Here is a 15411-nt window from a genome sequence, read left to right as displayed (position 1 = left end):
AGGAGGGGCAGGGAAACTGGAGGGATGGAAACAGGGCAGGTGGGGTGGGACTGGTAAGATTGCTGGTGAATCACAGGAATAGCAACCAGCATCCCAAACAGTTTATGCATGAATTGTTGAATGGGGTCTCATTTGCTGTGCAAACTTTCACCTAAAACACAATAAAATATTTTTTTTTTTAAAAAGGAAACCCTATGGGGCACAGTTGCACTCTGACACACATGAATCGACTTGACAGCGACCGGTTGTGTTTTGTTTTTTTGGTATGAGCTCTATACAAATACATGTGTTCTAAATCTTTTAAGAAAAAAGGAATTTGAGAACTAGCAGCTCTGTGCAGATACCAAGCATTATTGTGGCTTTTCACACTCTTATTATTTCTGGGGATGCCCAGGGGCCAGGTGCAGACTTGTGGGCGTCTCTAAGCTGCCAGTCATCAGTGGTCTTCCAGTTCTTTCATCTCATTGTCCACGCAGACCTACTGTTCAGCAAGTAGGGACAACATCAGCTGTCGTTGTGTTTTGTCCCTTATCCATGCCCTGCTGATGCCGGGGTCTGGGGGGTGGGGGTGCTGATCACCTGGGGAAGCTGCTGGAGTTCACCCCACAGATGAACAGGGGAACAGAGATGCCTCGAAACAACAAAAGAGAAACACGCAGTCGCTGAGCCTGTGCCACAGACAACATGTGACAAAAACCACAGTCACTTCACATACTTGTTTCAAAACAAAAGGTCTGGTGTATAAAAGACAGCTTTCAAGACTCAGGGTTGCGGAGTAGATTCCAAATGCAAAGGTCTAAGGAAATGAATCTAAAAGATGATTCATAATCCCAGAGTGGACGTTGAACATGGGGAAAAAGAACTTCTTAAATATCACTTGTTACTTGCTGTCAAGTAGATTCCGACTCGTGGCGACCCCGTGTGTGCAGAGCTGCTCCACAGGGTTTTCAAGGCTATGACCTTTTGGAAGCAGATCGCCTGGCCTGCCTTCTGAGGAGCCTCTGGGTGGATTTGAACCCCCAACCTTTCAGCTAGTAGTTGAGCGCTTAGCCAATTGTGCCACCCAGGCCCCCGGTATTTGTAGATATTCTGTAAATGTTATTAAAAATAATATTAAGTGAAAATAACAGTTTTACACCTAAATCATCATCAAAGCACCTTGAGAAGAAGCAGAACATCCTTACCACAAATCCTGCCAATTGTGATAGCCACTCGAACAGTATGGCTTCAGAAAGAAGGACTTAGTTTAGCCATCGATAAACCCAAAGTGCCCCACCAACTCAGCCGCTCATATCAGTCCTCTACCCAGACTACCCCCTGGGCGCACCGTCCGGCATCTCTTGGGTGTGACGTCTGCAGGCCGTAGCCCCTCCTCCCAGAAGTCAGGCCCCATAGCCACCCAGACCCTTGGCTTCTGGTAACATAGGATCTTTCTGCGTTACAATAAAACCAGCTGTCATTCAGTAGATTCTGACTAAAGGCGACCCAGAGCGTGTCAGGGTGGAAATGCGCTCCATAGGATTCTCGGTGGCTGATGTTTTGGAAGCAGATCTCCAGGCTTTTCTTCCAAGGCGCCTCTGGGGGGATTCCTGCCTTATCTGTTTACACTACCCAGGGACTCCTCCACATGACAGTACAGAGTGAGAACGCAGACAGATGCTTAGAAAACCCAAACACCTACTATTTTGCACGTGGCTTCGGGTGATTCCATGCAGATACGAAGTCTGCAGTGCAGGTAGACGATAGAATTATTGATGAAGGAAAAGATCTTCAGCTTGAACTGGGCCTTGTTGGAGTTCCCGTTCTCGATCACGCTGGTGTACGTGTTGGGAATGGGGCAGCTGCAAAGAGAGGAGAGAGGACTCATTAATTATAAATCGGCCCTCCTGTCCTGGTGCCAGCTGGGTGTACTCATAGCTCCATCTCACGACACACAAGGACTCCCTGGGACACAGAAGAGACCAGGTACCCCAACAATTCCTCAGAGGTGGTGTCTCCTGGAAGACATAACCCAAACCCCAGGTCCGTCTCAGTATCTGTCTGGAAATTCTGAGGTCCCCACACAAGGCAGCACACCAGGGGAGGCGGTGGTTCCCAGTGCCAACCTGAGACCTACCTGTTGTTAATGAAGCCGAACATCACTGGGTCCCTGGCATTGCTCGATGGGGTTGCCCAGCACTCCGTCAGGACCACCTTAAGGTCACTTTTTTGTCTATAGAGCCCCACTTCTATCTTGATGTCATCGCTGGCAGACACACTATAATTTTGAGGTATGGGAGAGTCTCCAATAAATAACTGCATTTCAGTGACAAAATTTCCAGCTCCATGGAGGTCCTCAATGATGGTATAAACCCTGTAAGAGGGGGGTGATTTTCAGGACATTTGTTTTTCTGACTCCCCCTTTTGCACTTCTCCAAAAAGCAACTCCAAACCAAATCTACTGCCGTCGAGTCATCCCGATTTACAGCGACCCTATAGGGTACAGTAGAACTGCCCCATAGGGTTTACAAGGCTGTAATCTGTATGGAAGCAGACGGACGCATCTTTCTCCCACAGAGCAGCTGGTGGGTTCGAACCACCGACCTTTTGGTTAGCAGCCGAGTGCTTTAACCACTGTGCTACCAGGGCTCCTGAAAAGCCACCTCAAAGGGGGGAAGAAAATAGTTGCCAACGAGTCGATTCTGACTCCCGGCGACCCCATGTGTGTCAGAGTAGACCTGTGCTCCACAGGGTTTTCAGTGGCTGAGTTTCTGGAAGCAGATCCCCAGGCCTTTCTTTTGAGGTGCCTCCGGGTGGACTCGAACCCTCAACCTTTCAGGTAGCAGCCAAGTGCATTAACCATTTCCACCACCCTGGGACTCCAACTCCAAAGAAGGGTCCTCCAACTGTCAAGTTCACAAAGAAAGCCAAAGGGAAGGTGCTAGAGAGGAGCCTGGCTACGGTGAGGAGGCAGGGGTTGGGCCTCCCCACTCACCCCCACTCCGGAGTGTACCCCGATGATGTCAGGAGGTCATTTCGAAAGGCGCAGTGGATGGGGCTCAGGATCTTCAGGTAGTGGATGACACCCCCTGGGGACAGGTCGTTGCGCAGCGTGGTCCTCACCACCGTGTTCGTCATATTCTGAACACAAGAGGGCAGCGTGAGTGAGGGCCTGGGGCCCAGGAGGCCACCCAGACATGCCTGGGACAGCGGCTCTGGGTATGGAGGAGCTTTCTTTTTTAAAGCTTCTTCCCCAAAGTTTAAAAACCCCAATGATTTTTTTCTAACATAAATCACCAAAGAGAATGCAAGGTTTCCGCCTCTGCTTTAACAAATGCTAACTGTCCCTATGTTATGGGTAGAATTGTGTCACCCAAAAAGATATGTTGAAGTCCTAACCTCAATACCAGTGAATGTGATCTTGTTTGGAAATAGGGCCTTTCTCTGAAGATATCATCAGTTAACATGAGGCCATACTGGAGTTGGGTATGCCCTAATCCCTTCTGAGTGGTGTTTTATGAAGGGGAGAACAGACACAGAGACAGTCACGCAGGAGGAGACACCACGTGACGAACCATCTAAAAGCCAAGGAACACCTAGCACCACCAGAGGCTGGAAGAGACAAGGAAGGACCCTCCCCTACGGCTCACAGAGACCGTGGCCCTGCCCATGCTCTGAGTTGGGACTCCCAACCTCCAGGACCCTGAAATACTGTAATACATTTCTGTTCTGTAAAGCTACCCACTTTGTGGTATTTTGTTATGACACTGTATTTCCTTGTATTTATACAAATAAGTCTTCAGAGGACCCTTAGTTTGGTGAATGTGAAAAATATCAAGAGCTTCTGTGGATTCCAGGAGCTTGGATGTAACTCATAGGAGATGAGTTCCCTTTGCTCTGAATGTACCTGAAACCTGTTGTTGTGGCTCGCTGCCATGGGAGTCGGCCCCTGACTCATGGCAACCCTGTGCACAACGGAACAAAACACCAGTTGGTCCTCCTCCATCCCCGTGATCGGTTGTGGATTGGACCGTTGTGAACCATAGGGTTTATATTAACTGATTTTCAGAAGCAGCCCTTTCTTCCTAGTCTGTCTGAGTCTGGAAGCTCTACAGAAACCTGTTCAGCATCATGGCAACACACAAGCCTCTACCGACAGGTGGGTGGTGGCTATGTATGAGGTACATTGGCCTGGAATCGAACCTGGGTCTCCTGCATGGAAGGCAAGAATTCTACTGAATCACCAGTGCCCTCTGCCCTGATACCAGTTGAATGTAGTCGCCAAACCAGGTGTTGTCTAGCTCAGAACAAGACGGGGGAAGGGCCACCATCTGCCCAGCATCTGTGTCTGCCCGCCCATCTCTCGCTCACCATCACCGCCACCTGAAGGAGGCACTGACTCACAGTAGGAAACTGCCTGGGTGTGTGGATCACCAAGTGCCCTGAAAACACTGGGCAGAAACCACCATCTGATTTCTAGCATCTTAAACTTAGGCTCTACAAACTCTGCCCAAGCCGCCGCTGCAACGTGGACCTGCTTAGATTCGAGAACCCAGCCCAAGCTCTGCCCACATCAACCCTTTGATGTACGTCTGTGCCTCATAACTATGGCTACCAAGAAGCTGCTGTGCCACCTGCTTACAGTTGCTCATGCCCCTCTCAAAATACTCCTCCAGGTGAGAGTCTTAAGAATCTTCCAGAAATTACAGCAAAACCCAGTAGTTATTTTTAAGTTACGGAAGTTTGAGGGGTAAGAGTGGGGTGAGCAATGGTTTGGGGTCATAGAAAACGTCCAAGTGGCCCTTCACTCCTGGAGACCCCTAAGGGTCTGAGTGCCTCCCGCCTGCCTCCCAGGAAGGTGAAGTCACATTCAACCGAAGTGAGCCCAGGTACACAGCACAGGTGTGTCATTCTGCAGAGACCGAGACCAGTGTTTGGGTCTGTTTAGGTCAACTCCCTAAACCACCCATGGCCCCACTTTCTGTCACCAGGCCACACCTCAAAGTTGCCTTTTCATCCTCAGCTGCCATGTTGGGTGCCTCCCCAAGCGCGTCTCGCCCGTGAGAAAGCCCCCCATCTCTGTCCCTCCTGGCCTCTGTGGCCTCCCTGCCTCCATGCTCCAAGATGTGGACTTCTTACTAAGCCTCAGGGTCAGAGTCTGAGCCTCCTGCTCAGGACATCTCCCCTTCCTACACTTCTAGCCCAGCCCAGGGCCTGAGGCCACTTGTCCCCAGGAGGAAGTGGGTCCAGGACTCTAACTAGATGCCCAGTGCCTGCACATGGAGTGTCTTAGGGTGATGGTCAGTCGAGGTCCTGAGAGAAAAGCCAGCTGCCTCAAGAGGCAGTCATGGGGAGGTCGGGGCTCTGGCCTCAGAGGCAGGGCTGACTGTGGCCTTGACCTTTGTAGACCTTGCTGAGCCTCCATGTCTCATGGGTTAAACACGGATATAATACCTGCCTTGGGGTTGTTAGGGGACTAAATGCCATCTCATGAAGACCACCCAGCCTGTGCTGGGCCCGTGGAGGGCTCAGGGCTCAGTGTCCCATCCATCCCTTTCAGGAATTGATTTCCCAGGGATGGAAGTCCAGCCTCCTGATTCTTGCCCAGCATCTGGGAGCTCCTCTCTCTTGTCCAGCGTCCCTGACACAGACTACCTTCCTGCCCCCTGCCACGTGGGCTGTGCTCTGCTCCTCTCCTGGGACCCTCCCCACAATTTCTCCTGTAACACTGGACCTCACGCCCCAACCCTGCCTGGAAGCCCCCTGTTCCGTCTGTCCCCTCCTGGTAGGCAGCCAGCTCCAGGGCCCAGCGCCCCCATTCAGCCTGAACCATGTGTACGCTCACTACGTCTGAACTCCCCTCCTGGCTTCTCAGCTTGTCTGCCCGCTGCTGGTGTGTCCCCTGGCTACACTCACGGTTCTCCCCCTCACCACCTGACTCTTCGGGTTGTCTTTCAAGGAGCCCCAATTCTCAAGACTGTCTTCCCCACTGGAAGCCAGCCTCCCATGTGGCCCGATGACCCCTCCATGCAGGTTCCTTACCAGAACATGGACCCGAGTCACCCAACGACCCTGCCACACCTCTTCCCGCCAGACCACGGACCCCGGCTGCCTGTCAGCCATCCCCACAGCCCTGTGCTGAATCAGCCACTCTGTGTCACTCCCTCTATGAGTCTTACTGTAGGGGCACATGTTTCTCCAGGACAACCACGCCAGGGCTCCTTCTATTCCTCTAGTGCCCAGCATAGGCTAAACTCTGGAAAGTTCTGGACCGTCCACTGTGACATAAAGAAGTGAGGCCTGGAGTTACCAGCCCACCCCACCGGGGTCTGCAGGGCACCAGTGCTCACAGTGAGGTGAGTCTCCTGAGAGGACTCAAGTGCCCAGAGCCCCTGGATCAGAAGCTTGGGGGAGGGCCCTCTGCACACTAAATTGACATCACCACCAGGAGAGGGAAACCCCACTTACCTACTGGTCAACAAAGACCTGGAAGAGTATTTGAGAGGACACGGCCCTCTGGCCATGTTGCTCTGAGTAATGCCACCCCACTTTGCCACCAACACACACACACGTGCATGCACACACACAAACCATACTTGCACACACATACATACACATTCACACACATGTAAATGCAACCATACATACATACACACATTCGTACACACACAATTACATATTTGCATAGACATATATTTACACACACACACACAAACACACCCATACATATTCATCTCTGCACATATACACACCCATGCGCACCCTCATATATATACATACACATTTACACACAAACATACCCATAGTACACTCATCTCTGCACACGTATACACACGCATGCACTCCTATATACATATATATGTATTTACACCCTCGTATCCACATGCACCCACACATAAGCGCTCCCATGCACGCAGACACATTCACACACAGGCTCCTCAGCGGTCCCGTCCCTTTCCTATCCCACTGGCTATCAATCCTGCCTGCTCCTTAAATCACTCTACAGGATGTATACATCTGGTGCATCAGGATCCCTGTGGGGGGACAGGCGTGCCACTCCTGCCTGGTTCCAGGGTGCAGCCTGATTCCGGCTGAGACCTTAGCCCTGTCCTATCCCCTTTGTGGGGTCCCTCCCCAAGAGACAGAGACCTTGGGAGTGCAGAGCCTTCCCCGGCCCCCAGGCCAGACGGGAGCCCTCCCATGAGCCCCGCCTGCCCGCCTTCCTGGTCCTCACGCTCTGCACGGTGGTCCCGCACTCGCTCCAGCCAGCCACCAGGAGCACGTGGGTGCTGTTGCTGCTGCTCACGTTGCAGGCTGGCTTGCCCAGGTACAAGGAGGACTCGGGGATGGACTCCTGCTGCAGGAAGTGCTTCTGGATGGCGATGGCCACCCTCTCGATCTCACAGAGCACCCTGACTGCCCCCGTCAGGTTCATCCGTTGGGATAGGCTCTGGGCCGTGGGGCTTGCACCTTGCACAAGAGGAGCCCTGCTTTCTGGGGAAGTGGAAGGCTGCTCTGGGCCGGGGGTCAGAGAGGACCCAGGGGCCTGAATTGTGTTGCCAGGAGAGTCACCTGTAAGGCACAAGGAGACAAAGAAGGTGGGTCTGTGTTTTGGGTCAGCCATGTAAGCCCTGCCTGTGAGCCAGGGGGTGAGTGGCAGACGGGGACCCACTCTGTACCCTGCAATGGCCCAGAACAGGAATTGCACGCTCAAGCCACAGCCATGTGTGTACACACACACACACACACGTGTTCCACATTTCCACCAGCCAACAGACGTGGCTTAGCTCCTCAGGGGCCTGTGATGATTAATTTAATGTGTCGACATGGCTAGGCCATATGGTTCCTGGTTTTTTGGCCAAACACTAGTCTGGTTGCTGTTATGGAGAGTTACATATGCTGCAACAGAGTAGTTAAAAAAAAAAAAGTTACATGTAGCTAAATCAGATGGCCTCGAATAAAGCAGATAGCGTTCCATAATGTAACTACGTTACATAATGTGATGTGATAACCTTCCATAATGCAATCTAATGTAATGTAATCAAGCAGTCAGTTGAAAAGGGAGTTCCCTAGGGGGTGTTCTGCCTGAGTAGATATTTTGGTAGAACCCCTACACACACAGGGGAGGCAGACATCCTGTGGGGATCTTCTACAAGCCAAAGAACACCAAGGAACCAAGGACCAACCTGGGGCTACAGACAAGGAAGGAATTGACATGGCTGAGACCCTGATTTGGACTTTTAGCCTCCAGACTGAGAAAGTATCTGTTCTGCAAAAGCACCCACTTGTGCTATTGGTATCAGAGCAGCACTAGAAAACTAGGACAGCCCCCCACCCTGCCCCTCCAGCCTCTCCCAGGCTGGCTCTGGGTGTGCCGAGCCCACGGACTTGGGCAAGACATCTAACCTCAGGGGCCTGAGTTTGAATCTCTAGGACAGGGTCAATCATCTCTAATCTCAGGATCCTGTGACCCACGTTCCTGTCCCTGTTTCCTCCTTGTCCCCAGAACACGCTTGGTTTCAACGGCCAGAAGAACAACAAGGTGGTCTGTATGGTTGTCTGAGACATCCACAAATTTTCAGTGTCCGCTCCCTGTGGACACCAATGGAGGCCTGGAGCAGGCTGGTTTCCTGCTGGCCTCATCCACGCCTTCTTTTCTCTCTGGATGGACCTCTGTTGTATAAATGAGCCAACGACAGGCTCTGTGTGTTGGCCCCAGGTTGTTTAGTTCTTCACAGTGAGCTGGGCCCAGTATCCCAAAAAGCCTGTTGCTGCCAAACTCAAATTCAATTCTTTAAAAATAGCCCGTATAAGCAGAGTTAAGCCATTTAGAGCCTACCGCTTTGCATATTCCATGAAACTGTGCCTAACATCTAATAGCTTTAAAAAAAAAGAGAGAGAGAGAGAAACCCTGCAGTTATAAGCCATTGCTGTTGAGTCAATTCTGACTCTTAGTGACCCTGTAGGACAGGGTAGAACTGCCCATAGGGTTCCCAAGTCTATGAATCTTTACAGGAGCAGACTGCCACATCTTTCTCCCACAGAGCAGATGGTGGGTTCCTGCCAATCTTTCAGGTAGCAGCCGAGTGCTTAACCACTGTACCACCAGAGCTCCTTCCTGTAGTTATAAGGACCCCAAATTGCTGCCGCCCTTCGACCCAGAGGATCCCTGGTGGTACAGTGGTCAAGAATTCGGATGCTAACCAAAGGGTCAGCAGTTTGAATCTACCAGCCAATACTTGCAAACCCTGTGGGGCAGTTCTGCTCTGTCCTATAGGGTCGCTATGAGTTGGAATCAACTTGATGGCAATTTTTTTTTTTTTAAACCCAGAGACTCCCCATGTTGTTACTAAGGGGTGTTGCCTAGACATGTAAGCCTCCCTCCATTCCCCTCTCCTTCCCTGGGGGTTCTCTTGTCCTCTTCCCCTTCTGGTGAATGCTCCCCCCCACCCCATGCCACTTGACTTTGTAAGGTCTTCTGTGATGGACTGCCCCCTACGTGCAGCACCTGTCAATGCGTGAACCCCAACACACTGTGCAACACTGCCATCTGATGCTCATATCTTTGATCTTGATTAGCCCCCAGATCCCTGGAACTCATTAAAACTTCAGCAAACGCGCCGCCTCTTCACCTAGTTCACCCCTGTCTCCAGGGTAAAGTCCAAACTGCTGCTCACGGCATCTGTGTCCTTCTTGTCTGGCCTCATTCCATCTCTCTCACCCCCTCCTCCAGGGACCCACACCCAGCCAGCCCAACCTGTGTGTTTGGAACTTCCCCACTTTCACAGCTGTCTTTGTTCTCGCCATTCCATCCACCCCCCACTGCAACCCTCTCTACCAGGTGTTCTCTTAGCTATCACTGAAGACCAGCTCAAAGACACCTCTTCCAGGAAGCCCTCCCTGAATACACTCACGGGAACTGGAAAAACACTCCTCTGAGCCTCCTCTATCTACCCTGAGCAGACAACATGTCATATTCTCTGTGACACCAGACTTACTTGACAGATGTCTGTCTCCTTTCACTGGACTGCAAACCCTAGAGGGCAAGGGTCATCTCAGGGTCATCACTGAATCTCCTAAAAGCCCCCAAGTCTTCTAAAGCTGTGTTTAATGGGAAAATGGCAGAGTACAGAGCAGCTGAGTAGAAATGTTTCCTGTGTGGTGTGTCACACAAATTTCACAAGATTACTTTTAACATTGAGGTAGTCACCGCCTTGACCTGCCCGAGTTTGTGTGTATTTTCTCATCACGGGCATCAGAACGAACGCCTGGAGATATAAGGCACCGGCCAGAAGGCAGATGACGTGTGCAAGAATGGGGAGGGACACACAGACGTGCACATACACATACACACGTGTGTACACACAATAAAGAAACTTGCCCAGGTCATAAAAGTAGGCTGATCTTATTTGGTGAAGAAGCATTTTGCAAATGACTGCCATTAAAGGAGCAGATTATCAGATGGTGTTCCAGGACAAGGATGACCAGAGCCTTACCTTTGCAAGGTCTCCCAGGATACTCCACCCAGAAGTCAGGGGCCCCTCCTGTGCAGCTGCAGGTGAAGGACCCCAGTGTGTTAAGACATGAGGTCCCTGGCACGCAGTCGTCCTCACCCCTTTCACACTCGTCATAATCTGCGTGACATTTAGAAAACACAGCACAACATCACCATGGGTGTGAGGGTGCTAGCGCATAAGGTGTGTGCGTACTCTGGGGTCGATTCGTACGCCCTTGTGGGGCACATGCCTCTCAGGGAAAAAAGATGAGAAGCATTGAGTTAGATCAAACCACAGTCAAGGTCACGGGTTCTGCAGAGATCGAGGGAGAGGGCAGCACCCTGATTTCCCACTGGGGCTGGAGGTGAGCTGGTGAGAGACAGTCTGCAGGGACTGTTCCTGTCATAGGTGACCAACTCTGGAGGGAGGACGCCTGGTCCCAGGCTGGGAGTGAGTGCTCAGCTAAGCAGGTTATCAACCAGGAGCTGAGCAGGGACCACCCCAGCCCATGGCCTCCGGCCAAGGGACCCAGGCGGCAAGACCTACCCCCAACAGAAGGCCCTCACAGCAACTTGCCTTGCCTTTCATCTTTAGGCTCAGCTAGCTGGCTGATAAACAGCAATGCCAGGTAGTGCAGAAAACAGACACAAACCAGAAACGCAAAGCAAAGTGTATAAAATCTATCCTTAAGGCCACCACCCAGATATGATAATGCTCACAGGTTTATGTATTTCCTTCTAGTATTTTAAAATATAGATGACAACATAGCTAAGAATATGTTTTATGTACAAATTGAGTCCTGCTTCTCTTCTCCTTGTATTGGCAATATTTTCTGTCTCAACAAACCTCATTTTTCATAATTGCGTAACAGTTCATGGTACAGATGTAATTTACTAATATCTTCCTCCATTACAAGACTAAAGTCTCTGGGTAGTGCAAACAGATAACACACTCAGCAGCTAAATGAAAGGTTGGAAGATCAAGTCCACCTAGAGGTGCCTCAGGAAGGGTCTGGTGGTCTACTTGTGAAAACTCTGAGGAGCACAGTTGTACTCGGAAACACACTGGGCTGCCGGGAGCTGGAGCTGACTCGAGGACAACTGCTTCCACTATAGGACTATTGGTTATTTCCATTTCTTTTGCTTTTAAAGTAATGCCGGAGATAAATGTCTTTGTATATAAACTACAGTCCACATTGAGGCCTGTTCCTGTAGGAAAAAAGTCCTAGAAGTGAAGTTCCAAAGTCAAAGCAGATGAACATTTGAAAGCTTTTGACACAGAATGCAAAATCGGCTTCCAGGAAGTTTTAGCAATTTCCGGGAAATGTGTATTTCCATCAGCAATGCGTGCCAGTGCCTGACCTATCATATTTCATCAGTATTGTTTAAAAAAAAAAAAGCTTTACTATAAGATGGGCAAAAAGATCTCTTTTTAATGTGTCTGTCTTTGATGATCACATCTTTATTAGTCATTTGTGTTTCTTCTTTTATTGTCTATTTGGGTCTTTTGCACATTCATTTGTCAGGTTTTTAGTATCTTATTATCAATTTGTATCATCTCTGTATATATTTAGGATATTAATCCTTCATCAAACTATTTGAAATTTTTTTTTATTCTTGCTTGCCTTACAATGGTCCTTTTATTTTATTTGATATAAAAGATTTACATTTTTATGTAGTCAAATATTTCAGCCTTTTCCTTTGTGAGATTGTTTTTTCTCTGGTTTTAAACTTGGACAATCCTTCTCATTCCAAAAAATTAGAAAAATATTAATCTATATTTTCTTTCACTTTTTTTTCATACAGGTAACTGTGAACCATTTGTAATTTATTTTCAAATATGAGATGAGAAAAGAAATCTAAACTGCCTTTTGCTCCTTGTTTTTCTTTTCAATTATTTTTATTAGGATCTCCTTAGAAAGTATGCCTGTGAGGACACCTGGCTGCAGAGAAGGGCAGGTGTGCCCTCAGCTTTTCAAAACAGGTGACAGCGGAGGGCTGGGAACAGAGCTCAGGCTCCATAGAAAGGAGCAGCACCCCTGGGAATCTTTGCATGTCCACTCGAAGATGTTTTGAACCCTTAAATCCTTAAATAATCCATCATAGCAGCAACAAGGGAAAACCCATAAAATGAGACATAGGAACAGCATTTTTCAAAAACAAAGAGATGGTGGTCCATCCATGTCATGGAATACTAAAAAAAAATACTACTCACCAATAAAAAGTATTGATACACTCAGCAACTTGGATGGGTCTCGAGGCAATTACACTCAGTGAAAAAAGCCAATCTCAAAAGGATACGTACTATGTGACCCCATTCATATAACATCCTTGAAATAAAAAATTATGGAGGTAGAGAAAAGATTAGTGGCTACCAGAGCCCATGGGTTGGGGAAGGGTGAAAGGGGATGGCTGTGGCTTTACATGAAGGGGTCGCAGGACAGAGCCTCATGGTAGTAGAATGCTTTGTACCTTGATTGTGGTGGCGGTTACACCAATCTACACGTGACAGAATTTCATAGAACTACATACACACACAAGGAGCCTTGGTGGCTCGTACAGTTAAGCACTCGGTTGCTAACTGAAAGGTTTGTGGTTTGCACCCGCCCAGTGGCTCCCTGGGAGAAAAGACCCAGTGATCTGCTCCCACAGAGATTACAGTCTAGGAACCCTCTGGGGCATTTCTACTATATCACATGGAGTCATTATGAGTTGGAATTGACTCGACAGCAGTCAACAACACACATACACACACATGCACAAATAAGTGCTTATAAAATTAGTGAAATTCTGAATAAGTTCCGTGGATTGTATCAATGTCAGTTTTCTGGCTTTGACTTTGTATATCGTTATACAAGATGTCACCACTGGGGGAAACTGGGTGAAGGGTATATAGGACATCCCTGTGCTTTTTTTTTTGTTTGTTTCCAACTTTCTGTTTCTCTGTAGTTATTTCAAAATTAGAAAAATTTTAAAAATTATTAATTCATTTAAAAAGGGAAAAGGGGCCATAGCTGGGCTTTCCTTCCTCCGGCCCCAGAGCCCCGCTGAGGTCTCCGCGGGTCCCGACTTCCACGTACCTTGGATGAAGGTGTCACCTTGGACTACCTTCAGCAGAGATACGTTCTGTAAGGCGGTGAGGAATGTGTTCAGCACCTCCCGGGCATCCATGTCTGCGATGATCAGTAGGTCGAATGCCACCACGACGCTGCCATTGCTGACACCGGTGACTTCCATCTTAATTCCACCCTCCTCCATGAGCTGAAGCGTGGGGGCTGGTAAGGCATTCCGCACCTTTAGGGAGACAGACCACGTGAGGGAAGTTGCCCTTGTCTTCGCTCACCCTGGGCAAAAGGTAGAAGCCAAGGTCAGCTCTGGGCCCCATTCCTGTCTGCTGTGTCCCTGAGGCCAGCACAAGTGCCCGGGTGATTCTGTGATAGTGAAAAGACCGTGTCCCCAGCATGACCAGCAAACAGTTACAGAAAGTTTCCTTTCTGCAGGTGGAAAATGGGGCCAGGTGCAAAGACAGGGACCTTACCCTCGAGGGCATATAACTTGGTAGGGGGCGTACTATCCCATTTAGAATCTACTGTTCTTAGCTCAGTCCCCAGGTGGTGCAAGCAATTAATGCGCTAGGCTGCTAACTGAAAGATGGGTGGTTTGAGTCCACCCAGAGGTGCCAAGGTGCCTGTTGAGCTACTTCCAAAAAATCAGCAAGTTTAACAGTGCCATCTAGTGACCGAGAGCGATACAATGGAGCGCAGTTCTACTCTGACACACATGGGTTCACAATGAGGGGGTGGATTCAACATAAACTTTTTTTTTTTTTTTTTAACTCCCAGCTCAGAGTCACAGAGGGCAGAGGGCTGCATGAGTGGTGGTGGGGAAGGAGACCACCACCCTATGTTTTTTCTAGAACAATCTTTTCTCCTGATACGGCAGTTCCTTCCCCTAAAAGCCTTGTTTTACATTCCATAACTTTGGACAGAATCATACATCACACATTATATTATTCCATTTTAGCCCACCATGGTCAAAATGCCCACAAAGACACAATCTTAGAATGAGTTTCAAACATTCAGTATAACTCAGATCGACCATGGAAAAGCACAGCCCCAAGGTTGAACTTTGCAGGGAAATCTCTCCTTATCTGAACTGTGTGAGGAGCGGCAGTGTCTTGAAACTTGCGCTCATGGATTCCCTCCCGGGCCTTAGGGTGGCCCAGCGGGAGCAAAACTGTGCCTCCTACCAAAGGCTACAGACCCGAGAGACCCCGAGGGGGCTTCCGTTGGTGCCACCACGTGGCTGCATCATTACCAGTGAACACTCAGCTCCTCTGTCTTTCTCTCTCTTTACCTGGAACTTCCAGGCAGGGATCTGCCATGACCTTGGATGAATGTCACTTTAAGTTGCATTTCAAACAAATCTCAAAGTAAAGTTCCAGGATCCTTATTAGGAAGTGATAAAGAACTAGGTGCTCCTTTAACCCACTGCATCCCGGAACTTGCTTTAACGTCCTATAGTTATTTGCCATCCTTAAATTCTAGACAAACAAAAATAACTATCCCCAAAAACAGACAAAGAGGGAAATGGTTTCAAGAAGAGAGATTAACCAAGAAAACTGCGGCAGAGGCTTGTACACCAATGTTTGCCGCAGCACTATTCACTGTAGCCAAAAGGTGGAAACAGCCCCAGTGTCCATCAACAGATGACTGGAGAAACCCACTGTGGTACATACGTACAATGGACTATCATTATAATGATAGAAGGATTAGATATAATACCTATAATTATTATAACATAATAGAATGTAATAGAATAGAATAATATCAGCCACAAAGAGGAATAAAATACCGATACATGCTCCCACACGGATGAACCTTGAAAACACACCGTGTGGCCACCACTAACACACCACAGTGGTATCACCCTTTGCC

The 15411-nt window shown here is 49.0% G+C and overlaps 1 protein-coding gene across 1 annotated transcript in view; it reads right to left on the bottom strand.

The window, feature by feature from the left end:
* The window catches only part of UMODL1 (uromodulin like 1), a 91461-nt gene that overhangs the window by 19041 nt on the left and 57009 nt on the right, over positions 1–15411 (bottom strand). The window contains exons 15-20 of the mRNA XM_049870937.1: positions 13555–13768; positions 10476–10613; positions 7214–7551; positions 2975–3120; positions 2117–2353; positions 1682–1841 (exon numbers count right to left, since the gene is read on the bottom strand). Of these exons, the coding sequence (XP_049726894.1) occupies positions 1682–1841; positions 2117–2353; positions 2975–3120; positions 7214–7551; positions 10476–10613; positions 13555–13768 (1233 nt within the window). The remainder of the gene's footprint in view (positions 1–1681; positions 1842–2116; positions 2354–2974; positions 3121–7213; positions 7552–10475; positions 10614–13554; positions 13769–15411) is intronic.

Source organism: Elephas maximus, chromosome 2, assembly GCF_024166365.1.
Source record: "Elephas maximus indicus isolate mEleMax1 chromosome 2, mEleMax1 primary haplotype, whole genome shotgun sequence".
In the NCBI taxonomy this organism is placed as follows: domain Eukaryota; kingdom Metazoa; phylum Chordata; class Mammalia; order Proboscidea; family Elephantidae; genus Elephas; species Elephas maximus.
This window is presented reverse-complemented; position numbering and strand designations above follow the sequence as displayed.